Raw genomic sequence first — 26821 nt, 5'->3', positions numbered from 1 at the left:
GCCGGCGGACGCCGAGCGCGACGGCGAAGTCCTCGCGCCGCTCCTGGACGCGATACGCGACGTCGACGCCGGGACGACGCCGCTGGATCCCAACGCGCTCGGGTCGCTCGCGTTCGCCCTCGCGGGCGAGCTGAACGGGTACCTCGCGACGCGCGACGACCTCCCGGGCGCGCCGCTGAGCGACATGCCGGAGTTTTTAGTCGAAACCGTGGATCACCTCGGCGTCCTCGCGCGCGCGCTGACGTTCGCGCCCAATGACGTCGTCACGCAGCGCGGCGGCGCGACCGTCCCCGCGAGCGGGACGCACAGGGTCGCGGTGTTGGAGATCTTCGCGACGTTGCTCGAGATGGGGACGAAGGACGTCGACGAAGCCGTCGCGGCGTGTTCGGTGGTCGCCGTCGCCGCGTCGAGAGCCGGCGAGGGCGAGGGCGAGGGCGAGGGCGAGGGCGAGAAAGAGAAGGAGGGTGGGGGGAACGAAGGCGAAGGCGAAGGCGAAGGCGTGCGCGTCGGCGTCGTCGCCGCCGCGGCGGCCATGCTGTTCACGCACGCGCAGGGCACGCCCGCGCTGCGCGCCATCGCGCGGTTGCTCTGCGCCGCGCTCGCGAGCGACGCGGAGTCGCTGTGGACGCCGCTGTTGACCCGCGGCTGGGGCTCCGCCGCGGCCGAGGTCGGGGTCACCCCGCGAGATCGCGAGGACGAGACCGAGAACGCGGCGCTGCAGACGCGCTTGGCGGCCGCCGCGAAGGTGGCCGCGAAGGTCAAGCCCGGGAAGCGCGCGCCGAACGTCGGCGTGGCGCTCGCGGTGGCGGAGAAGCTGCGGGAGCTCGAGGGCGACGAGGATCCGCCGCACTTGACGCTGCGGGAGACGCTGCAGGCGGACGCGGAGTGGCAAGCGTGCGCGGGCGAGGGCGGGGCGCTGGACGTGCTGGACGTCGAGCAGAACGGGACGCTGTGCGGGCCGAAGCCGATCAAGCCGACGATGATGGGCGGCGGCGGCGGCGGCGGCGGCGGCGGCGGCGGGGGGGGGGGGATCTCCCTCGCGGGCATGCAGAACATGATGTCCGGGCGGGATCTCTTGCAGGTTCTGCAGTCGCTGTCCATGCGCCGGCAGCAGTGACGCGACGTGCGGTCGGTCGTCGTCGCGACTCGTTCTCTCGTCGCGCGCTCGTTCGATGTAATACCTATTCGTTCCGTAGACGTAAACAACGCTCTCGCGACTACGAGTACCGAACTCACGATCACGTCGCCCTTCGGCTGATGTTTTTAATCCCCGCGCCGATCGTGGACAGAAACACCGTCCCGCTGTCTCGCTCTGGTTGGATGTTAAACGTCACCCCGAAGAACGCCTTTAACGTCCGCAACGTGCTCACCGCCCTGGGCGTGAGCTGCCCCAAGCGCACCTTCGAGATCGTCTCCGGACCGATCGCCATGAGGAGCAAAACGAGCGGCTGATGCGTCGAGTCGCACACGCCGCCCCTCTGGATCTCCGCGACGAGCGCCTCCGTGACCGCGGCGCCGAGCTCCTCGGGGACCATGACGCCCCCGCGTCCCCGTTTTTTCCCGCCACCCTCCCCGCCGTCCCCGCCGCCGTCCCCGTCCCCGTCCCCGTCGTCGTCCCCGAACGGCGACCCGAGCTCCTCCGCGGCTGCCGTCCCCGCGCTCGACGCGACGTCCGCGCCGATCAGACACCCGGTCGTCGTCTCCGCGACGAGGGATAACCCAAACCCGGGCGTGCTCCGCCCTTTCTTCTGCCCGTTCTTCCCATCCCCCGCGTGGTGGTCCGTGAAGATGTACACGTCCGGGAGAAACTTGTTCAGCACCCCTCTCGACGCGTCCACGAGCCGGTTCCCCGTTTGCGGCGAAACCCGCAGCGTAAACGCGACGCCGCGGACGCGTTTCACCAACCCTTCGTCGCACCAGTCGATCGCGACGAGCGACCGCGCGATCGGAAGTTTCAGGTTGATCTCCCCGCCCGCGCCCGGGGAAACCCCGCGCTTCGCGATCGTCATCGTGAGCCCTTCCTCGACGCCGAAATTCCTCTTCAGCATCGGCAGCGTCACCGTGCGAAACGTGTCCACGCTCGTCTCCGCCTCGTCGTTCGTTATCCCGGTCAGGGTCAAATCCAGCGGCTTCTTCGCGAACAAGCAGAGACACAACACGACCTCTAAGAAGTACCCGATCCCCCTGGAGCTCCCGCAGTCGTGCGATATCCGTCGCCCGCCGGTCACGAGCCCGGGCTTGTACTTCACGCTCGTCCCGGACTCGTTGATCACGACCTCCATCCCGTTCGTCAGCTTGTCGACGAGGCGCAGCAGCGAGGCTTCGTAGTCTCTCAGACCCGGGTTCTGGTCGTTCACGCGGATGTCGTCGACGCTGTGATGGTGGTGGTGGTGGTGGTGGTGGTTGAACGCGATGCGCGACGTAGGGTGGGGGGCGAGAGGGTGAGGACGGGACGGCGACGCGACGCGACGCGACGCGACGCGCGATTGGAAACGCGGCGGCTGGCGGCGGACGGCGTTCGACGGACGACGGCGCGTTCGACGCGGGAGACGCACCGCAACGCTCGGTTCGCCAGCGTCGCGCACACGAGCCGCATGCGAAGGTCCGCGGCGCCGCTGAAGCGGACGTACTGCGTCGGCATCGCGCCCGAGGGGGGGGTCGCGCGACTCGTCCCCCGGCGGATGCGACTGCGAAAGTGATGAGTGATGAGTGACGAGCACCTTTCGGCAGCTCGCTCGATCGGGGATTTTCCGACTAAAAGTTTTGAAAGGGCGTTTTTCATCGTAAGCGCCGATCAAAAAAAGCATCCCGCTTGAACGTGTGAAGCCCGCGCGCGCCGTTCGGTCAGCTCGCGCGAGATCCTCCCCGGGCTCCTCACATCCCGCCCTCGCTGCGAGAGGACGCACGACGCCACGATGGGGAAGGGACGCGGACCCGAGGACTCCGACGATGACGCCGCGTTCGAGGAAGCGCAGCCGGAGACGGACGACGAGTACGCCGTCGACGAGGCCGAGCTCAGCGAGTCCGACGACGAGGCCGCGAACGACGATCCGCTGTCGCCGACGAAGATCAAGCAGGCGAAGATGGAAAAAGCGCGCATCCGCGAGCTGAAGAGGCAGCAGAAGGCGGAGCTGGAGAAGATGCGCGAGCAGCAGAACGCGGCGATCGCGAAGGTGTGCGCGCGTTCGGATCCGCGAGTAGGGTTTTTCGCGGGCGCGACGGCGAGATCGGCGTCGCGATCGCGATCGCCGCGCGCGTTTTTTGTCTTCTCGCGCTCTCCCGCCTCTTTCTTCGACGAACGATCGAGCGGCCGCGAGCGCGCCGACCCTAGCGACGCGCGCGCGCGACGCGCGCGATCCGAGCGATCCTCGCGGTCGCGCGCGCGACGCGATCGACGCCGGCGTCCGCGCCGACGCGAGGACGCGCGCGCCGCCCCGCCCGACGCGGGCGACCCCTCGCGACCGCGACGACGACGCGCGGAGCGCCGACGCGTCTTCGTTCATTCTTTTTTCTGAACCCCTCCCTTTTCCTATACCCTCCTCCTCCTCCTCCTACTCGCAGGACACGACCGGCGGGAAGTGGAAGTACCTCATGGCCCAGACCGAGGTGTTCTCGCACTTTCTCGCGGGCACCAAGGCGCACAACGCGCAGAAGGGCGGCCGCCGCGGCAAACAAGCTGAAGACGCGGAGGACGCGGAGCTCGTGGAACAGGCGGAGGAGTACCACGCGGTGCGTCTCACCGTGCAGCCGGAATGCATCAAGTTTGGTAAGATGCGCGAGTATCAGCTCGCGGGGTTGAACTGGATGATCCGCCTGTTCGATCACGGCATCAACGGCATCTTAGCCGACGAGATGGGCCTCGGGAAGACGCTGCAGACGATCTCTCTGTTGGGATACCTGAGCGAGTACCGAGGGATCACGGGACCGCACATGGTCGTCGTCCCGAAGTCCACGCTGGGGAACTGGATGAACGAGTTCAAGCGGTGGTGCCCGATGATCCGCGCGTTTAAGTTCCACGGCAACGCGGAACAGAGGCAGGCGCAGAAGGACGAGTACATGCACGCGGGCGGTTTCGACGTGTTGGTGACGTCGTACGAGATGATCATCAAAGAGAAAAACGCGCTGAAGAAGTTTCACTGGCGATACTGCATCATCGACGAGGCGCATCGCATCAAGAACGAAAACTCGCGTCTGTCGAAGACGATGCGGATGTTCTCGTGCAACAACCGGCTTTTGATCACCGGGACGCCGCTGCAGAACAACCTCCACGAGCTCTGGGCGCTTTTGAACTTTTTACTCCCCGAGGTGTTCGGCTCCGCCGGGCAGTTCGAAGAATGGTTCGGCACCGGCGAGGAGGGCGCGGAGAACGTCGAGGTCGTGCAGCAGCTGCATAAAGTGTTGAGGCCTTTCCTTCTGCGTCGTCTGAAAGCGGAGGTGGAGAAGAACCTCCCGCCGAAGAAGGAGATGATCTTGAAGGTTGCCATGAGCGACATGCAGAAGGACTACTACAAAAAGGCGCTGCAAAAAGACATCGAAGTCGTGAACCGCGGCGGCGACCGCTCGCGGCTTTTGAACATGGTCATGCAGCTGCGCAAGTGCTGCAACCACCCGTACTTGTTCCAAGGCGCGGAGCCCGGACCGCCGTACTTCACCGGCGAGCACATCATCGAAAACTCCGGGAAGATGGTCCTCCTGGACAAGCTCCTGACGCGGCTGAAAGAAAAAGGCTCGCGCGTGCTGATCTTCTCGCAGATGACGCGTCTGCTCGACATCCTCGAGGATTACATGATCTACCGCCAGCATAAGTACTGCAGGATCGACGGGAACACGTCCGGGGAGGACCGCGAGAACGCGATCGACGGGTACAACGCCCCCGGGAGCGAAAAGTTTGCGTTCCTCCTCTCCACGCGCGCGGGCGGCCTCGGCATCAACCTCGTCACCGCGGACACGGTGATCATCTACGACTCGGACTGGAACCCGCAGATGGACCTCCAGGCGATGGACCGCGCGCACCGCATCGGTCAAACGAGGGAAGTCTCCGTCTTCCGCTTCTGCACGGACATGAGCGTCGAGGAGAAGGTGATCGAGAAGGCGTATAAAAAGCTCGCGCTCGACGCGCTCGTGATTCAACAAGGCCGACTCCAGGAGAACCAAAAGAACCTGAACAAGGACGAGCTTCTGCAGATGGTTCGATACGGCGCGGACAAGATCTTCGACGGCAGCGGCACGGGCACCACGATCACGGACGAGGACATCGACACGATCATCTCCAAGGGCGAGGACGAGACGAAGATGTTGAACGAAAAGATGGCCGGGTTCACCGACAAGGCGCTGAAGTTTTCCATGGACGCGGACGCGAGCCTGTACGAGTTCGAGGACGAGAAGCCCCAGGACGAGAACTTCGAGGGGTTGGACATGAAAGCTGTCATCTCCGCGAACTGGATCGACCCCCCGAAGCGCGAGCGGAAGAAGAACTACAACGAGTCCGATTACTACCGCGACGTCATGGCGCAAGCGCCGCGGCAGCAGAAGGCGTCCGGGCCGAGAATCCTGAAGCTTCAGAACATGTCCGATTTCCAGTTCTACGACGTCAAGCGCACGACGGAGCTGTACGACAAGGAAGTCGCGCGGAAGCAGTACGAGTGGCAGCGCGCGAGGCAGCTCGAGGACCTCCAGAACAACGCGGTCCCGCAGGATCTCCCTCCCGAGGCGCCGAACGACCCGAAGCCTCTGAGCGAGGACGAACGCGCAGAGTACGAAAAGCTCCTCAACGGCGGGTTCTCGAACTGGAACAGACGCGATTTCCAGGCGTTCTGCCGCGCGTGCGAGAAGTTCGGCAGGGACGACGTCGAGGGGATGGCGTCCGAGATCGAGGGGAAGACGATCGCGGAGGTGAGAGAGTACAACACAGTGTTCTGGGAGCGTTACAAAGAGATCAGCGAGTGGCAGCGAATCATCGGAAACATCGAACGCGGGGAGAACAAGATTCAGCGCCAGAACGACATGCTGAAGGCGGTCAGGAGGAAGATCGAGATGTACAAGAACCCGTGGCGGGACCTCAAGATCTTATACGGCGCGAACAAAGTGAAGTCGTACACGGAGGAGGAGGATCGGTTCATGCTGTGCAGCATCCCGGAGGTTGGGTTCGGAAACTGGGAGGAGCTCAAGGCGCAGATCCGACAGCACTGGCTGTTCCGATTCGACTGGTTCATCAAGTCCCGGACGCCGAAGGAGCTCTCCCGGCGCGTGGAGACGCTCATCAACCTCGTGGAGAAGGAGTTCGAGGAGGTGGACGGGAAAAAGCGGCCGGGCGGCGGCGGCGGCGGCGGCGGCGGCGCGGCGAAGAAGGCCAAGGCGTGAGCGAGCGCGGGTGGCGAGGAGGAACCCACTCGTCGCGGCGCGGTTGGTCGTCTTCGATTCGAACCGGGCGCTCATTACCGCGCACGGAGCACGACACGACGCGCGCGCGCGCACGACGCGCGACCGCGCGGACGAACGAAACGAACACGATTGTAACGATGCAAATAAAGTTCAAATGAGTACAACCCGGCGCGTCGCCTCGTCGGCGACGCGCGAAAGAAACTCGACGCTTCGCGCGCGCCATCGAGTTACTCGCTCGCGACGAGCTCGCGACGCACCGGCGCGACGTCGTCGAAATCGCTGAAAACGTCGAACCCCGCCGCCGCCATCACGTGCTTCTGCGCGGCTTTCTTCGTCCTCGGCGTCGACGTCCCCGTGCTGCCGTTGAACAGCGACCTCACGTCCACGGACGCGGAAGCGCTGAACCCCGCCTTGGCTTTGCCCTTGTCGCCGGCGCCGCCCCACATCAGCACCCGCTCTGCGCGCGTGTTCCCGCTGAGCTTCGCGCGCATCGGGGACGTCGCCGGCGAGTGCGAGGGCGTGCAGTCGACGTAGTGCGGCTCGATGAGCGCGTCCGCGACGGGCTTAGGCAGCGGCGACGGCTTGGAGACCGACGGCTTGGAGACCGACGCGTCGGCGCTCGCCGCGAGCGCCGCGGCGACGACGTTGGCATCCACCGCCCCGAGCGCGGCGCGGCGCTTCGACGCGCCCATCGGGGACGTGATCTTCACCTCGACCCCGGACGCGCCCGCCTTCTTGATCGCCGCCGCGTTCTCCTTCGCCTTTCGCGCGACGACGTCCACCTGCGCCTCGAACGACGCGGACGCGCCGTTCGCGTCCGACGACGGGATGGTCGTCTTGGACGCCAGCCGCGCCAGCTTGTCCGGCCTCGCCATCGCGAGCGTCGGGTTGTGCGTCCACTCGTCGCACAGCGAGAGCTCCTCCCCGCGCGCGAGCCTGATACCGCCGGACGCGCACTTCGCCGCGGTCTCCGCGTCCATGAGCTCGATCTCGACGTCGTTGTCCATGTCCTTCACGAGCGTCAGCAGCTCGTTAAGAAAATCCTCCGGCGTCTTCTCTTCAAACGTCGCCAGCTCGTTGCGCCATTTTCGCGTCGTCACCGCGCGGCTCGCGTGGTCCGCCGCTCGCGCGCTGTGCAGCGTCGTGACCTTATCCATGAGCTGGTTGTTCTCGTCGTACAACCGCGCGCCGTCCTCCTGCGCCGCGATCGCCGCCTCCTCCGCGGCCTCCTTCTTCCTTTCCATCTCTTCGAGCATGCGCTCGACGGCGTTCTTCTCCGTCACGAGCTGCTCAAACTTTTTCTGATTCTCCGCGGCCATCGACTCCGTCGTCTGGAGCTTCGACTGCGCGTCCCTCAGGAGCGCTTCGATCCCGGCGACGCGCGCGGACGCGTCCTTCGCGCGCTTCTCGCGCTCCTCCGGCGAGAGGTTCTCGTTCTTCTTCCCGCCGTTGTCAAGCTTCTTCTTCACGCGGACTGCGGGTCGAGACGAGACGGGAACGGGGAACGTTCCGGAGTGAGTTTCGGCGATTCAGTCGGTCGTCGCGGAGGGGGATGAGCCGGAGCGTCGTTCCGCGCGTCGGACGGCGATTCGAAAGCGCGCGAGCGCGGAGGTCGAGGCGTGAGCGATCGGCGCTCGCGTGCTTCAGGCGCGACGATCGCGTCGACGCGGACCCGCGCGCGCGAGGCGTCGCCGAAGCTGCGCTCGCGGCTCAGATCGCGACAGAGGGGGACGACGCCTCCGAAACGCGAAACGGTCGAACGATTGACGACGAGAGACGCGCGCGCGCGACGCGAGCGCGCGCACCGACGATGGTCCCGGTCAGAGCCGCGCCGAGGACGAAGACGTGCGCCATCTTTCACGGACCGCGCCGGTTCGTTCCACGCGCGTGGCGGCGCGGCGGGGAGTGCCGGCGTCGCGACGTCGCGCGCGTCTCTTCTTCCCACGTCACGAGAACCGAGATTTCCCTCGCGGTCGGTCGGCCTAATGGTTTTTTGGAGCGGGGCGGGAGCGGGAAGCGAACTGATTTAGGAACGTTTGCGCACTCCGTCGGCGAGCGACGGACGACCGCGCACGCGTGCTCGACCCCCGCGACGCACGATGGCGTTCGAGGATGCGCTCCAGGAAGCGACCGCGTTCCTCCAGAAGACGAACGTCGACGGCGAGTCCGTGTACGAGCAGCTCGCGAAGGTCGTAGGTGCGTGCGACTGCTGACCGGACGGATGAAAGAAAGAACCCTCGCCCCGAGCGCGTCGATCCCGCGGCGTGGACGTCCGCTGTCGCGCGATCCCTCCTCGACGATCAACCGCGTCGTGCGCGCGCGTCGTTCGCGCGACGGGATCGCGGCGATCGACGTCCGCGCCTCCCTCGCGAACGCGAGGGCGGGTCAATTTGTTTTAATTGTCGTCCTTTTTTAGCCCGGGGTTGGGTCGCGCGCTCGAGCCGGGGCGGCGCGCGAGCCGCGGGGGAAGACGCGAACGGCGGACGATCGTCCGTCGGCGTCCGCGCGCGAGTGACCCACCCCACCGCGCGCGCGCCTCCGCGACGAACCCGCGATCGTCGCTCGCCTCGGGCACCGCGATCGGCGCCGGCCCCCGACCCGAATCGGGCGATTCGCTTCGCCCGGCTTCGGCGCGCGGAGCCGCGGCGCGTCGCTCCCGTCGAAAACGCGACTCACCGACCGCCGTCTCCCCCGTCCTCTCCGCCAACCCAGGCAAAATTCTCGATGAGAAACCGGAAGACGCGGTGGATCTCCTGGAGACGTCCCTCCTCGTGAAGAAGACGCAGTACGCCCCCCCAGATCCGATGTACGCGACGGTCAGGTCGAAGAACGCCGCCGCCGCGGTGATGTTCAAAGAGCTCTACAAGACGCCGAGCCCGCTGATCGATCCGGAGACGGGGGAACCGATGGAGGCGACGCCGCCGAACGACTTCGAGACGGAGAACGTCGTCGCGGACGCGGCGATGTACGACGCCTTAGGTCTCGGCCTATCCCGCGGCGAGATGTACGGCGTCATGCTCGCGATGAAGAGGCTCGGCGAGGACCCGGAGAAGAAGCTCGCCACCGTCCGCTTCTTCGGCAAGATGCTGGGCACGACGGCAGATTATTACGTCTTCGAGTCCACGCTCAAGGAGCCCGCGCCCGCGCCGGAGGGGGAGACCGCGGAGGGCGAAGTCCCACCGGAAGCGTCCGGGCAGGGCGCGAACACGTACACGTACTTTGTGTGCCAGACCCTCGGCGGGCCGTTCACGAAGCTTCCGGATGTCACCCCCGCGACGATTCGATGCGCGCGGCTGATCAAGCGTTACCTCACCGGCGATCTCGCCGCCGACGTCTCCGCGTACCCCGCGTTCCCCGGCCTCGAGGCGGACTACCTTCGCGCGATGATCGGGAGGATCGCGTCCGCGACCGTGGTGTGCCCCGCGGGGATGTTCACCCTGGACGAGGAGACGGGCGCGGTGAACAAGGTTGAGGAGTACGCCCCGGGCGCCGCGGAGGATATGGTGGAGCTCGATCGTTGGGCGCATCGGTACCCGCACGTGAAGCCGCAAGGCCGGTGCGAATTTTACGCCGCGCCGATCCCGGAGCCGGAGGAGGGCGAGGAACCCGCGGAGGAGGTGGAGCCGGAGACGTCCCCGGCGCTGCTGTCCACGCTCGACGCGGACGCGGAGAGCGACGCGATCGACTGGGGCGCCGCGGTGACGGCGAAGAACGAAGAGGGCGAGGAGGTACAGGAGGGACGGCCCGCGTGGGCGAGCTGCACGTCGTCCACGGTGCCGGGGGTGAAGTTCCCGGTGATCGGGATTAAGTCCCTGGTGTGGCCCGGCGCGTTCGTCGCGTACGACGCGTCCACGGGCGCGTTTTCGAACTGCTACGTCGGGTACGGGTTCAAGAACGCGCCGTTTGTGCCCGCGCCGCCGCCGGAGATCCAGAACGAATTCGGATTTACCCCCGAGCCGGAGCCCGTCGAGGAGGGCGAGGAAGCGCCGGAGCCGGCGGAAGGGGAGGAGGTTCCGGAGATACCGAAGGAGAGTTCTGAGCTCCCGCCGCTGCCGGAGCCGGAGCCGGAGCCGGAGGAGGGCGAGGGCGAGGAGGGCGCCGAAGGCGAGGAGCCCGCCGAGTAGATTTGGTTCTGACAGATGAAAATACTCTGCTTGAGGTTAATTCCACGCGATTCCCGGGACACAACACACACACGCACTCGCCGCACGCGCCACGCGATATCGTTGTCGCATGACCCGACCTGGGACGCGCAGATAGTCCACGCGCGCCATGGCGACGGAGCCGACCGTGTCCGATTATGAGAAGATCGGTGCGTCCCCGCGAGCGACCGACGCGCGATCCCTGTTCGCGATCCCTCCTAGTAGACTGTCCATTCGTTCTTCGATCGACGACTCGCGACGGGACTGACGATCTCCCCTCTCTCCCCGCCATCCCCCGCAGGACGCATCGGCGAGGGCACGTACGGCGTCGTGTATCGCGCGAGGAACAAGAAAACCGGGGAGATCGTCGCCATGAAGAAGGTGCGCATGGACAAAGAGAAGGACGGGATGCCCGTCACCGCGCTGCGCGAGGTCAGAATCTTACAAGCGTCGCGGCACAAGAACATCGTGAACCTCCTCCGCGTCGTCACCGGACGCAACGCGGCCGCGATCTTCTTAGTCTTCGAGTACTGCGAGCACGATATGTCGAAGCTCATAGAGTCGCACAGCTTCTCGGAGAGCGAGGTGAAGTGCCTCGTCTTGCAGCTCCTGCAGGCGGTGCACTTTCTTCACTCGAAGTGGATCTTCCACCGCGACTTGAAGCTGTCGAACCTCCTTCTGAACAACCGCGGCGAACTGAAGCTGTGCGACTTTGGGCTCGCGAGGTATTACCAGCCCGGGAACGACGGCGCGTACACGCCGAGGGTCGTGACGCTGTGGTACCGCGCCCCGGAACTTCTGCTGGGGACGGCCAAGTACGACGCCGCCGTCGACAACTGGGCCGTCGGGTGCGTCCTCGCGGAGCTTCTGAGACACGAGCCGCTGTTCCCGGGGAAAGCAGAGGTGGACACGTTGGAGCGGATATTCAAACTGTTAGGGTCGCCGAACGAGCGGATATGGCCGGGGTGGAGCGCGCTTCCGAAAGCGCCGACGTTTCGCCCCCCGGACCAGCCGTACAATTACCTCGAGCTCGAGTTTCCGAAAATTCCTCGCAGCGGCGTCGACCTCTTAAACCGGTTGCTCACGTACGACCCGAGGAAGCGATGCACCGCGAAAGATGCTCTGGAGCACGATTACTTCAAGGACCAGCCGCTGCCGAAGCGCCTGCACGACATGCCGACGTTCCCGTCCGCGCACGACGCGAACGTCCGGGGTCTCGGTCGCGAAAGCGCGGCGTCGTCCGCGTGGGAGGGCGCCGCGGCGGAGAAGGCGGAGCGACGCGACCATCGCGACAGGGGCGGGGGGGTGAAACGGCAGCGCGATCGATCGGACGAGAGGTACGGCTCCGCGTTCGGCGGGGCGAGAGGCGGGGGCGGGGGTCACAGACGATAGCGCGCACCCGGGTTTAAGCTCAAATCAAAAGTAGGAGCTCTTTCATGAACAACAAAAACCAGACATAAAAAATTCTTCGACGCCCGCCCGACGTCTCGCGTCGGTCGCGGAGTCGGACCGATCGAACGCAAGGCACGCGAACGTCGCTCGCGTCGCTCTTCACTCAACTCACGCGTTGTACCCGTCCGTCGTGATCGAGTCCGCGGAGTTCATGTCGGACCACACCGTGTGATGCCACCCCTCCATGTCCGTCCGCTCGTACGTGTGCGACCCGAAGAAATCTCTCTGCGCCTGGACGAGGTTCGCCGGAAGTCTTCCGCGGCGGTACGAGTCAAAGTACGCGAGCGAGCCGGACATCGAGGGCGTCGCGACCCCGGCGTTGATCGCCGCGGTCACGACGCGCCTCCACGACTCGTTGCGCTCCACGAGCTCGGCCGCGAACTCGCCGTCGACGAGCAGCGACGGGAGGTTCGCGTCCTTGTCGTACGCCTTCTTGATGCGGTCGAGGAACCGCGCGCGGATGATGCACCCGCCCTTCCAGATCCGAGCCATTTCGCCGAGGTCGAGCCCCCACTCTTGCTCCGTGGACTTCGCGCGGATGAGGTTCATGCCTTGCGCGTACGAGCAAATCTTAGAGGCGTACAGCGCCGCGCGGACGTCGTCCACGAGCTGTTTCTTCTCCTCCGCGGAGAGCTTCGGCGTCGCGGCGTCCGCGGCGGCGAGGCCGGCGGTCTTGTAGCACGCCTCCGCGGCGACTCTCTCGTCCTTCACGCCGGAGATGAAGCGCGCGTCGAGCGAAGATGCGATCGTCGGGATCGCGACGGAGAGCTCCGCGGCTTGCTGCACCGTCCACTTCCCGGTGCCTTTCATCCCGGTCTTGTCCAGAATCTTATCCACGAGAGGGCCGCCGTCGGCGACTTGGTCGTCCTCCTTCGCGAGAATCAGCGCGGAGATCTCGATGAGGAACGAGTCCAGCTCCGCGGCGTTCCACTCGTTGAACGCGGTCGCGAGCTCCGCGTTCGTGAGCCCGCCGACGGTCTTCAAGACGTCGTACGCCTCGGAGATGAGCTGCATGTCCCCGTACTCGATGCCGTTGTGCACCATCTTAACGAAGTTCCCGGCGCCGCCTTTGCCGACGAACGTGACGCACGCGCCGGAGTCCGTCTGCGCGGTGGACGCCGTGAGCACTTCCTTCACGGCCTCGTACGCCTCCACGTCGCCGCCGGGCATCATGGACGGACCGTTCCTCGCGCCCTCTTCGCCGCCGGAGACGCCCATGCCCATGTAGAGGAGGTTCTTCGCGTGCGCCTCCTCGATGCGGCGTTCGGTGTTCTCGTACCACTCGTTCCCGCCGTCGATGATGATGTCCCCGGGCTCCATGTGCTCGGAGAGGCCTTTGATCGTCGCGTCCACGGGCGCGCCCGCTTTCACGAGGATGATCACGGAGCGCGGCTTCTGAAGCGAGTTCACGAATTCCTTCATGTCCTTGTACCCGACGAGCTTGTCGCCGAGGCCTTCTTTCTGCGCGCGCGCGACCGCGTTGTCGGTCTTATCGCCGGAGCGGTTGAACACGGAGATCTTGAACCCCTTCTCCGCGACGTTCAGCGCGAGGTTCTGCGCGCGAGGTGGGAGGGGAAAAGCAGAAGATTTAGAAGATGAGAAGACGATCGGAACGAACGGAGTGAATCTTCGAAAAGTTAGGCGGTCCGAACGACCGTCGCGCGGCGGATCGCGCACCTGTCCCATCACGGCGAGGCCGACGAGGCCGACGCGGCTCTTTTCTTCGTCCGCCATGGCGTTGACGCGGACGCCTGCGGATTCGAGGACGCGGAGCGTGAGATCAGAGCGAACGACGGCGGGAAACGCCGCGACGGCGCGACGGCCGATCGCGAGCACGTGGTGCGCGAGAATTTATTAGGCACACCGAACCGGCGGCGATCCGCCTTCGCGCGCGGTCCCGAGGCGCGCGAGTCGTCGCGAGCGCCGCGATCGCCGCGCGGGGACGCCGCGCGATCACAGATCTAAGCAGAGGACGCACCGGAAGCGCGAGCGACGGGCTTGCGGGCCTTGTTCGACGCGGTCCTGAGGACGCGCGCGGAGGAGAGCGCGGGAGATGCACCGAGCGCGGCCGCGGCTGACATCGAGCGACGGCGATCGAGCGAAGCACCGAGCGGCGTTCGCGAGTGCGTTCGCGCCTGCTTGAGAGAGCGTCGAGGGCGAGTGCACGCGCGAGGTGACGGGCGTCGACCGGCGGTGTGCGTGCGTCTTTGACCGCGACGCGCGTGGCGAAGACGAAGTCTCGCGGCCGGCGGCGACGGCGCGTTCTTCGGTGACGCTTTTTGGTCACTAAATATCCTGTCGCCTTTCAAAGCGGCGAAGCGGTGCCCCTCCTAGCCTGGTCTGTCGCGGTTCCTCAGGGTCATCCCGAACCACGTTTTTCCTGCTACCCTAAACCTTTAGGTTATTAGCGCGTGGCGCGCAGCTGAACACAGCACGGAAGCTCGGTTTGAACGGAAGGAGTGAGCACCCGCGGGCCGCGGCTCGAACCGTCAGTCGGCCGCGCGCGCTCGCGGAGCGAACGACATCATGCGACCGTCGTCGCGGACGGCGTCGTCGTCGTCGTCGTCGCGCGTCCTCCGCGCGGACGCCGCGAGGACGCGCGGCGGCGTCTCGCGGTCGTCGCGCCCGGACGGCGGCGTCCGCGTCGCGGGTCTCGCGCTCGGCAATCTGTCGTTGCTTCTCCTCGCGCTCCTCCTCGCGCTCTCCGCGCTCGCGACGACCGCGGACGCGACGTCGGGGACGTACGTCGACGTCACGGTGTCGTACACCTCGCAAGTCGCGGGGCGGTTCGGGTACCAGCCCACGCAGCGCAGCGGGCAGAGCATGGTGCGCGCGCGCGTCCGTCCGTCGTTTGGATTTTGGATTCCAACCCGACCCCGCGGCTCGTCTCGTCTCTTCTCGTCCCCTCCTCCTCAGCTCCTCCTCTCTCCTGACCCTTCCTCGCCACGACCCGCGCGCCGCTCTCGTCCGTCCGCAGACGCGCGTGGATTCGACCGCGTCCGTGATGTTCGGCGGCCTCGCCGCCTCAGGGGTGTTAAACGACGTGTGGGAGTACAACCACTCGACCGGGTTCTGGACGCGTCTCCACGCGGGCGGGAGCACGCCCGCGGACGCGTCCGCGCCGACGGTGCCGCCGCCGCGGGTCGGGCACGCCGCGGTCGTGCTTCAGGGCGACCTGTGGATCTTCGGCGGGTACGACCCGGACGCGGGTGACATGAACGACCTCTGGAAGTTCGATCGATCGGAGGGGACGTGGTCGCAGGCGGCGCCGCTCGGAGGCGGCGCGAGCGCGACGACGTGGCCGGCGACGCGAAGCGGCGCGTCCGCGACCGCGTCGGACCCCACCTCGGGGACGAGTTTCGTGCTGTTCGGGGGTAACTTGAAGAACGACGTGTGGAGCTACGACGTCTCCACCGGGGCGTGGAGTCTGTTGATGAACGAGGTCGCGAGCACGTCGGACGCGGCGGCGGCGTTCGCGAGGTTCTCCGCGGCTGCGGCGGCGACGCTGGCGGCGGTGTCGTGCGCGGCGCTCCTCGTCGCGTGAGTCGTTCGTGGGGATGCGCTATAGCATGAGTAAAGTGAATTCCCGTAACGTATAGTGGACAACCGTTTTCTTTGAGGTCCACGTGTCCTGTTCTGCGCGGACGGCCGAACGAAACGGTCGCGGTCCGGTCGTCGCCGCCGCTCGCGCGATTTCTCCTGTCCTGTCGTCATCCTCGGACGACGCGACCTCGCCGGCGTTCATTTTCGATCGCGCGCCGACCGCGATGGCGGACGACCTCGCCGGGTTCCTCGCCGGGCTCGTCCTCGAGTGCGACGAGATCCCGAACAAGGACAAGCTCCGCGAGCTCAAGGTCGACGTCGGCGCGGACGAGCCGCTGACGATCGTCACGAACGCGTCCAACGTGAAGTCCGGGTACGCGTCGTCGAATATTTCATTTCCCTCTCGTCGTCGTCGTCGCGCGATGGACGGCGCCGACGCCTTCGACCTTTCGCTGACTCCCTCTCCGCGCCGAACGATTCGCGGCGTCGACTGACGCGCCACCCCATTCCCGCGATGCGCCCGTCTCGTCGCCCCGTCACAGGTCGAGAGTCGTCGTCGCGACCGTGGGCGCGGAGCTGAACGGGGAGAAGATTAAGAAAGCCTCCGTCGGCGGCGTCGTGTCTGAGGGCATGCTCGCGGACCCGCCGATGCTGGGCTGGGTCGGCGGCGGCGCCGGCGCCGCGGCGCTGCTCCCCGAGAGTTTCAAACCCGGGGACGCGCCGCCGAAGTCGCGCCCGAGGATGGATGGCGGCGGGGATCGAACCGGCGGCGGCGACGCGGCGGCGGCGCCCGTCGCCAAGAGCGTCGGCCCGGGCGTGGACGCGTTGTTCGAGAAGAAGCTCACGAAGGAGGAGAAGAAGGCGCTGCAGGAGAAGAAGAAAGCGGAGCGCGCGGCGAAGAAGGTGGCGAAGGCGGAGGGTGGCGGCGGCGACAAAGACGACGACGACTAAACATCACTCGTCGTCGTCGATCTGAACGGAATGGAAAAAAAAGCAAAACACATCAAATTCTGTCGGTCGAACGATCCGTCGTCAGTCGTCGTCCGCGTCCGCGGCTTCCTCCGCGAACCGCAGGAACACCTCCTCGAGCGTCGTCTGCCCGAGCTGGTAGTCCTCGATCCCGAGCCGCGTCTTGGTCCCCTCCAACGACGCGAACGCGCCGGCGACGGAGGCCTTCCCCCCTCGCGCGAGCGCCATGGACGGCAGGCGGTACCGCACCCGAGACGCGTGCGCCTCCGTCTCGCGCGCGCCGGGAATCTCCCGCTCGACGTGCCGTCGGACGCGCGCCACGTCAGCAACATTCGGTACCCTCAGATCTAACGTGTACCCCTCGCCGTACGCGCTCTTCAGCGCCTGGACGTCGCCCAAACATCGCATCTTCCCCGCGACCATGATCCCGACGCGCGCGCACAGCGCCTCGCACTCTTCCATGCTGTGCGACGTGAGGACGAGACACCGACCGCGCGACGCCGTCGCGAGCGCGCGCCACAGCCGCCGCCGCGACTTCGGGTCCATCCCCGTGCTCGGCTCGTCCAGGAGAACGACCGCGGGGTCGCCCACGAGCGCGATCGCGACGGAGAGCTTCCGCTTCGTGCCGCCGCTGTATCCCGCGGCGGGGACGTCGGCGTATTTTTCCAACCCGAGGCGTCGGATGAGCGCCGACGCGGCGTCGTTCGCGGCGGCGCGGGATAACCCGCGCAGCGTCCCGAAGAACGCGAGGTGCTCCCTCGCGGTCATCGTCCCTTGCAGAGCGTCGTACTGCGGGCAATACCCGACGTGCTGTCGCACGCGCGCGAGCTGGGTGAGGATGCTGAAGCTCTCGCTCGGCGGCGCGGCGGCGGCGGCGGCGGCGGCGGCGGGCGAGGACGCCGCGACGCTCTGGCTCGGCCGCGGCGTGACGATCGCGTCCCCGGCGCTCGGCGGGAAGTGCCCCGAGAGCATCTTAAACGTGCTCGTTTTCCCCGCGCCGTTCACGCCGAGGAGGCCGAAGCACTCGCCCTCGCGCACGGCGAAAGAGACGCCGTTCACCGCGCGCACGTGCCCGCCGCCGCGCTTTGGGTACCGCTTCTCGAGCCGTCGCGTCGTGAGCGAATGCGTCCGCGGCGCGTCCGGCGCGAGCGCGACGCGTCGCTCCGCCCTGACGCCCTCGTCTTCGTCCGGGTCGTCGTCGTCGTCGTCGTCGTATTGCTCGGGCGGCGCCGCGGCCCGCCCGCCGTGCAACAGTTCGCGCGCGCGTCCGACCGCGCCCCTCCACGCGCTCCCTCTGAACGCGCCGTATTCGATCGCGACGACGAGCGCGCCGTAGACGACCGTCGCGCACGCCATCGCTTTCAGCTCCCCGCCGGCGACGTCGTCGCTCCACGGCGACTTCGCGGCGGCGCCGGGCTCGGACCCGGGGGCGATGCTCTCGCCGGACAGCGTGAACAGCGCGCGGCCGACGCAGTAGTGCGGCAGCCACCGAAAGATAACTTCCAACGCGGCCCAGACGCGCGTCGCGGTGGCGACGCCCGCGGCGGCGAGGCCGGCGAGGACGACGCCGGCGATGAGCTGCGCGACGCCGAAGAAGAAATACGTCCCCATCTGCGCCGCGAGCGCGGCCATGTTGTTCTCGAACGGCCAGTGGAAGATGTACGCCAACGGTATCGCGGACGTGATGAACAACACGAGCGCGACCGCGATCACGGCGAGCGCGTCGCCGTCGTACGCGTCGAGGCCGGACGCGGCGAACGCGAGGAAAATCAAAAGAATCGGCGGGAAACACGCGAGAAGGTCCCACGTGTACGTCCCCGCCCAAAACACGCCGCGGTGCAGACCGCTCACGGTCTGCAAGTGCTTCGACGCGGACGCGCGTTCCCACACGAGAAACACCGCGACGGACGCGGACAAACACGCGAGGCCCATGATCACGCACAGACTCACGTTGAGCTGCATCAACATCGCCTGCTCGGCTTTCTTCTCCGGCGTCGTCGGCAGCGGATGGTTGATCGTCGTCATCGACGCCGCCGCGACGCCGCTCGCGTTCGTCGCGTGCAGAGCCGCGAAGAACGCGTCGTGCGCGGACGCCATCGTCGACGGCAGCGCGTGGAACGCCGTGGACGACACCGCGATCGTGTAGTTGAACACCCTCGAAGATTCGGACAGACGCAACGTCCCGGTCGCGGCGCCGGCGAAGAGACCCGCGCACGTCGGGAACGCGTGCGCGCCGCCGACGCACGAGCTCCGCGCGGAGACGGAGTTCTCGAGCAAGAAGCCGTCGAGCGTGGCGCCGGCGTCGTCGAGCGGCGTGCACTGATCGCACGCCTCCACGGCGGGTTCGCAGGAATCGAGGACGGCGGAGGCGTTCCAGCAGTGCCACGTCGCGTTCACGGTTTCGATCTCCGCGATTTCGTTCTCTTCGAACGCGCGCAACGTCCGCGCGTTCGACGCGCTCGCGAGGATTCTCTTCGCGACGCTCGCGCCCGCGGCGGTCGCGAACGCGAGCGGAAGATCGCCCACGAACGACGCGTCGTTCATCACAGCGGGCGGCGGGTCTCTCGCCGCGTCCGCGCTGATCTTCGACACGACCAGTCCCAAGACGACGAAGAGCAACGGGACGAGGTACATGGTGACGTGCGAGAGCTTATCCCGCCGCGCGTGCGTCAGGCGCTTCACGAGGACGGCTCTGTACTGCGCGCACGTCAGCGCGAGCCCGTGCACGAGCGGCGGCGTAGACGCGACGCTCGACGACGACTCCGGGTTCTCGACCGCGCGCGGCGGCGGCGCGAGCGCGGAGGACGGCGACGACGTCGCCGAAGGCGCCGGCGCCAGCGCCGGCGACGCGACGCGCGATTCGCGCCCCGAGCCTTCGCCCGCGTCGTCCGTCGCGTCGTGGAGCTCCGCGACGTTCAGGAAAACCTCCTCGAGCGTCGAGCAGCTCACGCCGACGGTGTCCACGCGCAGCGCATCTCGCTTATTCTCCAACGACGACAGCATCTTCGCGAACGATCCGCGCTCTCGCGCGGGCAGCGCGAACGTCGCCGCGGCGTTCGAGCGCGACAGAAACCGCGCGCCTTTAACGCCGTCGGTCACGAGCTTCGCGACCTCGTCGACGTTCGCGTCCGGCTTCAGCGACGCCGTGAGCGTGTAGCCGGTCCCGAACTTCGTCTTGAGGAACAGCGGAGACCCGACGCACGCGAGCTTACCGCTGGACATGATGGCGACGCGATCGCTCAAGACGTCCGCCTCGTCCATGAAGTGCGTGGTGAGCAGGATCGACGTTCCTCGAATGCGCTTGAAGCCCTGGATCACCTCCCACGTCGCGCGGCGGCTCTTCGGGTCCATGCCGCTCGTGGGCTCGTCCAGGATGACCACGGATGGGTTTCCTATGAACGCGATCGCGACGGAGAGCTTGCGCTTTTGCCCCCCGGACAGCGTCCCCGCTTGCGCGTCCGCTTTCGGCGTCAAACCGACGGCGTCGATCTTCGCGCTGACCTCGCCCGGGATCTCGCGCGCGCGCACGCCTCGTATCCGCGCGTACAGAACCAAGTGCTCGCGCACCGTGAGCGTCGGCCACAGCACGTCGAACTGCGGGCACACGCCGAGGTCGCCGCGGATCGATCGAACGTCCGTCGCGACGTTCAGACCGTTTACGAACGCGTCCCCCGCGTCTTGCGCGATCATCCCCGTGAACACCGAGATCGTCGTCGTCTTCCCCGCGCCGTTGTGCCCGAGCAGGGACGTGATCTGACCCGCGCGCGCGGTGAACCTGAGACCGTCGATCGCGACGGTCGACCCGAACATCTTGCGAAGGTTCACCGCTTTGATCGCGACCGGGACGCTCGACGACGCGTTCGATTCCGGCTCGACGCCGCCGGGGAGCGTCGCCGCGTCGGGCTCGGCGTCGTCCGCGATGGTCGCCGCGTCTGTCGCGCGCGGCGTCGCGCCGCGGCGGCGGCGCCAGTATGACGGCTTCGCGAAGAACAAGAGGCTCTCCGCGCGTCCGTACGACCCGGGCACGACCTTATCCAGATACATCGCGAGGACGCCGTACAGAACGAAGTTGAGGAGCGTCGCGAGCATGATCAACCCGGTGCCGAACACGCCGCTCTTCTCGCCAGTGTACTCGTCGCCGTCGAGTAAATTCACGTGGATGTTGTCCCAACGCACGCCCTCTTGCGCGTTCTCGAGAATCGACACCGCCCATCCCCACATGTAAATCCCAGACGCGGGCATCATGACGCACGACAAGAGCCACGACGTCGTCCCGTTCGGCGCGGACGCCACGGCGGCGACGCCGGGGACCCAGGTCAGGACGTAGAGCAGCGCGCTCGCGATCGCGGCGATCTTGCCGCTGCTGAAGAACGCGCTCAGAGTGAACGAGAACGTCACGAGCTGCGCGGTCCATAACGCCAAGAACGCGAACGTTACCGTCCAGTCCGTGTGCTGAAACGGGTACACGCCGACGAGCGCGACGAGCGCGGAGACGACGAGTAAACCCCCGTACGATGTCACGGACCAGCTGCTCCAATACACGACGTCGCCGAGGCCCATTATCTTCATCCCTTCGCGTATGCGCAGCTCCTTCTCGACGACGATGCCCTTCACGGTCGTTATGACCGTCGTCACGAACGTGAACACGAACACGAGGCCGAAAAACACCGCCGCGAACGTCGACCCCAAGTTGGTGGAATACTCCGGGAACGGAAACGCCTTCACGGCGGTGAGCAAGGACACCGGCGGCAGCGCCCCGACGGCGATGTCTTCCGCGGCGCCGGTCGTCGACGCGTCGACGAGCGACACGCGCATGAGGGACTGATCGAACGACCGCTGGAGGTTCGCGAACGCGTAGTACTTCTTCCACTTCGCGCTCTCGCCGACGACCCAGCGTTCAAACTTTTCGCTCGCCCACCGCGCGCCCTCGTCCCCGGTGGGGACGTCCGTCGCGTTCACGCGCACGCTGTACGTGATATCGCGCGAGATCGGGGACAGATCGTTCGGGAGGATCACGACGCCCAAGACGCCCGGGTCGGCGTCGCTCGACGCCGCGGCGGACGCGATGCGAATCGCTTCCGTCTCGTCGACGGCGCCGACCAAAAAAGTCTCAATCACCGGGCGGTAACAGCTCGGCGCGTTCACGCACCCGACCGAGCACAGCGTCGCGCGCAGAAGCGCGGGCGGAAACAACAGCGGCGAGTCCAGAGGCATACCGTTCTCCCGGGGCTTCAAGAACCCGGCCGCGGCGTCCACGCACGAGGACGGGTCGCGCTGGCACGTCGCGAACGCGGCGTCGAGCGGCGACCCGGCCGATTCGCCGCCGCCGCCGCCGATTGAAAACTCATTCGTCAGCGCCGCGGCGTCCACCTCCACGGCCGCGGCGAGCGCGACCTGCTGCATGAAACTCGGAACGAACGCGCCGCTCCCGCCGCCGCTGCCCCCGCCGCCTTCGCCCTCGTCGACCGCGAACGGAGGGCCGCACACGAGGTCGATCGCCGCCGCCTCCGCGGTCGCGCGGTGATACCTCGTGACGTTCGGCGCGTAGACGACTTTATACGCGCCGGATCCGCCGCCCGGGGCGACGCCGCTCCACGCGAGGCTCTGGATCGGGTTCGGGCGGTGGAACGCCACGCCGTGCGACTCGTCGGATATGAGCGCCCTCGGGAGGCACATCAGACCGACGAACGCGATGGGCACGAGGAGTTCGAGGAGGAAGCAGAAGAAGCTCGCGCCTCTGGTCTTCAGCGTCCAGTTCTTCGCGAGGACCGCGCGGAACTTGGCGAGCTCGCCGCCGACGGCGCGCCGCGACGGCGACGCGGCGGAGGGCGGCGAATGCGACGGAGGCGCGCGCTTCCTCTTTCGTCGCGGCGACAGCGGGTGCGGCGACATCGGCGACGCGTCCAAGATGGAGACGTCGTCGATGGAGACGAGCGACGGAGGGGTCGTCGCGGACGACGACGACGACCACGACGCGCGAGAGAGGCGCGGGCGCGGCTCCCGAGGCGAAGCGCGCGACGACGTCGACGACGTCGTCTTCGCGCTCTGGGGGGAGGAGGCGCGATCGCCGCCGCCACGGGACTCGAGGTCGAGCCGCGACGCGTTGGACGAGCGCGGCATCGTCGGCGACGCGCGAGGGCACGGCGGCGCGACGACGACCGCGCGCGAGCGGAGTGCGCGCGCGACGCCTCGAAACTCGAGCTCGCGCCGCGAAACGCTCGCGCTCTCGTCTCGGCGACGCCCGAAGCGGCGCGAAACGAGCGCGGGAGGGAGATCGCCGCGAGGGGCGCCTCGAGAAGCGCGCGCGCGACGCCTCGTCTTCGCGTTCGCGCGCGGGGAGGTGTCCGGGCGCGGCGGCGCACCGAAGCTGGAAGGTCGCGGAAGGGAAAAGAAAGCCACGACGCGACGACGCGCGCAGCTGGCGCGTTTTTACCGGCTAGGGACGGAACCCTCACCGAAAAACGACTCTGCTCTGGAAACGTCGTCAGAACGCGATGGGGCTCCGCACGCGCGCGCTCGCGCTGAGGGCGCTGGGGTATCCCAAGTCCCCGCCACCCGCGGACCTCGCGGACGTGACCTTCCGCGAGCTTGTCGTGTGGCTCGAGGACACGAAGATCCGCGCGCTGCCGATGGACAGCCGCGGCCCGCTGAGGGACGTGCGCGCGTCGGATTGGCCGAACGCGCTCGCGGCGCTCGCGTCGACGACGGGATCCGACCTCGACGCGTCGTCGCCGGCGAAGGCGCGCGAGGTCCTGGAGCACCTCCTGAGCCATGCGGTCGGGCTCGACTACCGCGACGACGCGGACAACCTCGGCGGCGTCGTGAAGGACCTGAAGAGGGCGTCGATCGCGACCGGACCGCCGTCGAAGCGGCAGCGATTAGACGCCGCGGCGACGACGACGACGCGGCCGCGGATGCGCGGCTGCGGCGACGACGCGCTGATCGCGAAGCTCGGAGAGCTCGCGGCCGCGCTCGGGATTCAACCCGCGGCGGGAGCGGACGCGGACGCGCTCGCGGGGGCCTGCGCGCGCGGCGTCGAGAGGCTCGTCGCGCCGTTCTGGTCGTCGTTCGTCGTCGACGACGACGCGCCCGCCGCCGCCCGGAGCGACCCCGCGACGACGACGACGACGACCAAACCCAAACCGAAACCATCCAAACGGCGCGCTTCACCGCTGACGCGATGGACCCTCGACCCCGCGGCGTTCCCGAGCGGCATCGACCTCCCGGACGGCGCGCCCGCGACGCTGACGGCGGCGGTGAACGCGTTGCGGGTGTTACACGTGAACGACCTGCGCGCGCTGCAGAGCGCCGTGGACGCGCTGCTCGTCGCGATGCAGGAGCACACGTCGGACCCGAGAACGGATAGCAAGCTAGGGAGGGTAGGGAGCGGATGAAGTGCGCGTCTGCGCGCGCGCAAACGACCGACTGTCCGCGCGCGCGCGGGCGGGAGGTTGGGGTAGAAATGATATAGATTCGTTCGATAGACTGGCGAACCGGCGCGCGTTTCGTTTCGTTCGACGACACCGTCGGCGGTCCCCCCCCCCCGTCGCCCGTCACGCGTCGAATATCGCATTCACCCCCCCCGGAACGAGCTCCTTCCGCATCAGCACGACCCCCCCGCCGTCCGCGCTGAAGAACCGGCGCATCGCGCTCTCCCTCTTCATCTCGTCGTACCCGGCGCTCTCGTACAACGCCGTCGCCGCGGCGTCGTTCGCTCTGACGTGCAGCCACACGTCCGCGCCGCCCATCTCCACGACGAGATCGTCGCACGCGCTGAGAAGCGCCCTGGCGAGGCCCTTCCGTCGGTGCGCCGCGTCCACGGCCATGTTGCAGAGGTAGGGCGCGTCCGTCGGGACGGGCAGCGACCCGGCGCCGGCGTCGGATCGCGCGCCGCCGTTCGCGGGGTCGCCGCGCGCGCGCGCGGTGAACGACAGCGACGCGATCGCCACGGGCGTCGCGGTCGCGCGGGGGGACGCGTCGCCGTCCTCCTCGCCGCGCGCGTCGTCGTCGTCGTCGTCGTCGCCGAGCACGGCGACCAGGCAGATCTCCTCCGGGTTCGGCTCGAGCTGATCGAGGAGGTACTTGGCCACGCGCGCGCGCGGGCGCTCGTCCGGGGTCCCCTTGAACGCGCCGGACATGACCTCCGTGAGCGCTCGCACGTCCGCCGCGCGCATCGGTCGCACGGTCGCGACGTCGTCGTTCGCGAGCGGCAGCCGCGCGCGCTTGAACGCGGCCTGCGCGAGGAGGAGGTCGTGCCGACGCTCGACGGAGCCGACGGCGTCGGTGAACGCGCGGAGGCGAGGAGGGCGCCCTCTCGGTCGGAGGCGCGACGCGTCCTCGTCGGCGCGGCGGCGTCGACTCGCGCCGCCGGCGCGCGCGCGCGCCGCGGGCGGCGCCGCGCGCGCGACCGCTGCCATCGGCTCCCGGCGCGCGGACGAAAGTGCTGAGTCACAGGTGCTCTCCGCTGCTGGCTTTTTTTTCGTCGCGTCGTCTGACTATCGTAGCCCTCCGGGCGCGAGACGCGGAGAGAACATCGCGCGGTATCTGGTCGTCGACGCGAAGAAACGATAGGCGCGGGGGAGTCGTAGAACGAAGAATACGTCACGTCGTCGTATGAATTATTACACGCCACCGCGCGCGCGCTCGGGTCCCAGACGACGCGCCGCCCGCGCCGCCGCCGCCGGACGTCGCGCGCTTCGTCGGGCGCGACGGTTCTCCGTCGTTCCTTCGCGTCGTCGTCCATCGCATCATTCGAGCGACACCTTGCGCGCCATCGCCTCTTTGTGAATGAGGTGATTCGCCTTGTCCAACGTGCTCAGCAGCTTGTCGATCTTCCCCACCCACTGGTTCAACAGCCAGTCCGCGCCCTGCGCTTTCGTCTTGAAGTCGACCACCCCGCCCGGTCGGTCGATCTTCGCGCTCACCTTTTTCGCCACGACGAGGTCCGAGAGGTGCTTCTCCGTCTCGTCCGGCGGGAGGCACAGGAGCTCGCCCAGGCGCGTCATCGTCACCCTGGAGTAGTACGCCCCGATCACGAGGAGGTTATGCTCGATCACGCGCTGCCTCAAGTCTGCGCGCCTCTTCTCCCCGCGCTTCGAGTCCCCGAAGATGTCCGTCTCGTGCGCCATCTCCGCGGCGAACGCGCCGGAGAGGACGTCCCAGTGAATGATTTCCTTCGTCGTGAACTGCTTCGTGAGCTGCTTGTGCAGAGGGAGGTCGATCAAGCGCGTGTCCTTGCTGATGGAGTGCAACAGCGACTGCTGCATCGGCTCGTTCGCGGCGAGGGTGACGTACCACACGACTTTTTTCAGCGCCGCGGTGCACTTGGCGGCGTCGTCTTTGATCCCGTCGCACTCCATGACGTTTTGGTAGCACCGGCACACTTCTAAGTAGTCGTCGCTATGGCTATGGAACCGGATCATGAGCTGGTAATACCGAAGCTTCAGCTCTGGGACGGAAGGAATCGTCGGGTCCGTGGCTTCGAAGTATCCCTCCGCGTGTTCCACGGACGCGTTCTTCTTCTTCTCCTCCGCTTCTTTTTCCTTCTCCGATTTCGGCGTCCCCGCGTCGAGGTCCATCTGCGACACGTCTTCGCCCGCCTTCCTCGCCGCCTCGATCGCCGCCTTCTTTTCCGCTTTGACGATCTCGTCGAAACTCCGCGGGTTGATCTTCCTGCTCAAGATCTGCGCGCGGACGGTGTCGCCCTTGTCCAGGCACAGGCGGACTTGCTCCTCGATGAAGAAGAGCTTTTCGTGCTTGGACAACGCGCCGTAGGTTTCCACGGCCACCTCTTGCATGATCTCCGCGGCTTCGTTCGTTAACCCAGCCTCTTCTTTGATCTTCGCGAGCGCGCGCGTGAGACGCGCTTTCTCGACCTCGACGAAGATCTTCCCCGCGGTGACGTCGTTTAACGTCTCGATGAGTTTCGTCTTCACCTCCAGGTTGGGCGCCTTGTCCACGAAGGTCATCGCCTCCTTGACCATGGCTCCGACGGCTTGCTTCAACTGCGCGCGGCGCTTCGAGAGCAGCACGATGTGGTCGTTGATGCCGTCCCAGTCCCCGGCTTTGAACAGGACGTCCAGGATCGCGACGCAGAAGCGCGGCGTGGCGACGAAATCCGCTTGCTGTCGAGGGAGGAACGATCGATCGATCGATCGACGGGGAGGGTGAGTTTCCTCGCGGACGAGACGGCGCGGAGAGAGAAGATCAACGGGCGGGCGAGATCTGACGCGCGATCTGGGGCGTCGACGGCGCGGGGACGGACCAGGCGGTAGGTCTTCTCCTGCGCGAGCATCTTCTCGATGACGGCATCGCGTTTGTCAGCCTGCGGTGGA

General features: G+C 67.1%; 11 protein-coding genes across 11 annotated transcripts; 6 read left to right on the top strand and 5 right to left on the bottom strand.

The window, feature by feature from the left end:
* The first annotated feature begins 400 nt into the window (after positions 1-400).
* Positions 401-6538, top strand: MICPUCDRAFT_28265 (SNF2 super family). The gene is made up of 3 exons (XM_003061140.1): positions 401-511; positions 3078-3173; positions 3562-6538. The coding sequence occupies exons 2-3, from the start codon at positions 3084-3086 to the stop codon at positions 6358-6360; spliced, it is 2889 nt and encodes a 962-aa protein (XP_003061186.1). The 5' UTR covers positions 401-511; positions 3078-3083; the 3' UTR covers positions 6361-6538.
* Positions 6503-8253, bottom strand: MICPUCDRAFT_63338 (uncharacterized protein). The gene is made up of 2 exons (XM_003060882.1): positions 8187-8253; positions 6503-7855 (listed from the first exon to the last, which is right to left on the bottom strand). Exons 1-2 carry the CDS (start codon positions 8233-8235, stop codon positions 6609-6611), a joined length of 1296 nt encoding a protein of 431 aa, XP_003060928.1. The 5' UTR covers positions 8236-8253; the 3' UTR covers positions 6503-6608.
* A 185-nt stretch (positions 8254-8438) lies between these two features.
* On the top strand, positions 8439-10563 carry RSP10 (flagellar radial spoke protein). The gene is made up of 2 exons (XM_003061139.1): positions 8439-8577; positions 9094-10563. Exons 1-2 carry the CDS (start codon positions 8481-8483, stop codon positions 10503-10505), a joined length of 1509 nt encoding a protein of 502 aa, XP_003061185.1. The 5' UTR covers positions 8439-8480; the 3' UTR covers positions 10506-10563.
* A 90-nt stretch (positions 10564-10653) lies between these two features.
* Positions 10654-11915, top strand: MICPUCDRAFT_48067 (uncharacterized protein; the record flags this gene model as incomplete). The annotated part of the gene is made up of 2 exons (XM_003061138.1): positions 10654-10693; positions 10825-11915. The coding sequence occupies 2 exons, from the start codon at positions 10654-10656 to the stop codon at positions 11913-11915; spliced, it is 1131 nt and encodes a 376-aa protein (XP_003061184.1).
* MICPUCDRAFT_28256 (uncharacterized protein) lies at positions 11913-14039 on the bottom strand. Its single transcript, XM_003060881.1, has 3 exons — positions 13954-14039; positions 13653-13726; positions 11913-13529 (listed from the first exon to the last, which is right to left on the bottom strand). The coding sequence occupies exons 2-3, from the start codon at positions 13707-13709 to the stop codon at positions 12084-12086; spliced, it is 1503 nt and encodes a 500-aa protein (XP_003060927.1). The 5' UTR covers positions 13710-13726; positions 13954-14039; the 3' UTR covers positions 11913-12083.
* Positions 14040-14501: 462 nt separating this feature from the next.
* On the top strand, positions 14502-15519 carry MICPUCDRAFT_60666 (uncharacterized protein; the record flags this gene model as incomplete). The annotated part of the gene is made up of 2 exons (XM_003061137.1): positions 14502-14801; positions 14953-15519. 2 exons carry the CDS (start codon positions 14502-14504, stop codon positions 15517-15519), a joined length of 867 nt encoding a protein of 288 aa, XP_003061183.1.
* A 223-nt stretch (positions 15520-15742) lies between these two features.
* On the top strand, positions 15743-16469 carry MICPUCDRAFT_60665 (uncharacterized protein; the record flags this gene model as incomplete). The annotated part of the gene is made up of 2 exons (XM_003061136.1): positions 15743-15891; positions 16061-16469. 2 exons carry the CDS (start codon positions 15743-15745, stop codon positions 16467-16469), a joined length of 558 nt encoding a protein of 185 aa, XP_003061182.1.
* Positions 16470-16550: 81 nt separating this feature from the next.
* Positions 16551-22607, bottom strand: MICPUCDRAFT_60664 (ATP-binding cassette superfamily; the record flags this gene model as incomplete). The annotated part of the gene is made up of 1 exon (XM_003060880.1): positions 16551-22607. The coding sequence occupies one exon, from the start codon at positions 22605-22607 to the stop codon at positions 16551-16553; it is 6057 nt and encodes a 2018-aa protein (XP_003060926.1).
* Positions 22608-22981: 374 nt separating this feature from the next.
* MICPUCDRAFT_60663 (uncharacterized protein) lies at positions 22982-23881 on the top strand (the record flags this gene model as incomplete). The annotated part of the gene is made up of 1 exon (XM_003061135.1): positions 22982-23881. One exon carries the CDS (start codon positions 22982-22984, stop codon positions 23879-23881), a length of 900 nt encoding a protein of 299 aa, XP_003061181.1.
* Positions 23882-23942: 61 nt separating this feature from the next.
* Positions 23943-24924, bottom strand: MICPUCDRAFT_60662 (uncharacterized protein). Its single transcript, XM_003060879.1, has one exon. It carries the CDS (start codon positions 24902-24904, stop codon positions 24041-24043), a length of 864 nt encoding a protein of 287 aa, XP_003060925.1. The 5' UTR covers positions 24905-24924; the 3' UTR covers positions 23943-24040.
* A 160-nt stretch (positions 24925-25084) lies between these two features.
* MICPUCDRAFT_34916 (uncharacterized protein) lies at positions 25085-26799 on the bottom strand. The gene is made up of 3 exons (XM_003060878.1): positions 26748-26799; positions 26129-26607; positions 25085-26014 (listed from the first exon to the last, which is right to left on the bottom strand). Exons 1-3 carry the CDS (start codon positions 26779-26781, stop codon positions 25235-25237), a joined length of 1293 nt encoding a protein of 430 aa, XP_003060924.1. The 5' UTR covers positions 26782-26799; the 3' UTR covers positions 25085-25234.
* Positions 26800-26821: the final 22 nt, after the last annotated feature.

Source organism: Micromonas pusilla (assembly GCF_000151265.4).
Source record: "Micromonas pusilla CCMP1545 genomic scaffold MICPUCscaffold_9, whole genome shotgun sequence".
Taxonomy (NCBI): Eukaryota; Viridiplantae; Chlorophyta; class Mamiellophyceae; order Mamiellales; family Mamiellaceae; genus Micromonas; species Micromonas pusilla.
Note: the sequence above shows the minus strand (reverse complement) of the source record. Positions and strands in the feature narration are given on the sequence as shown.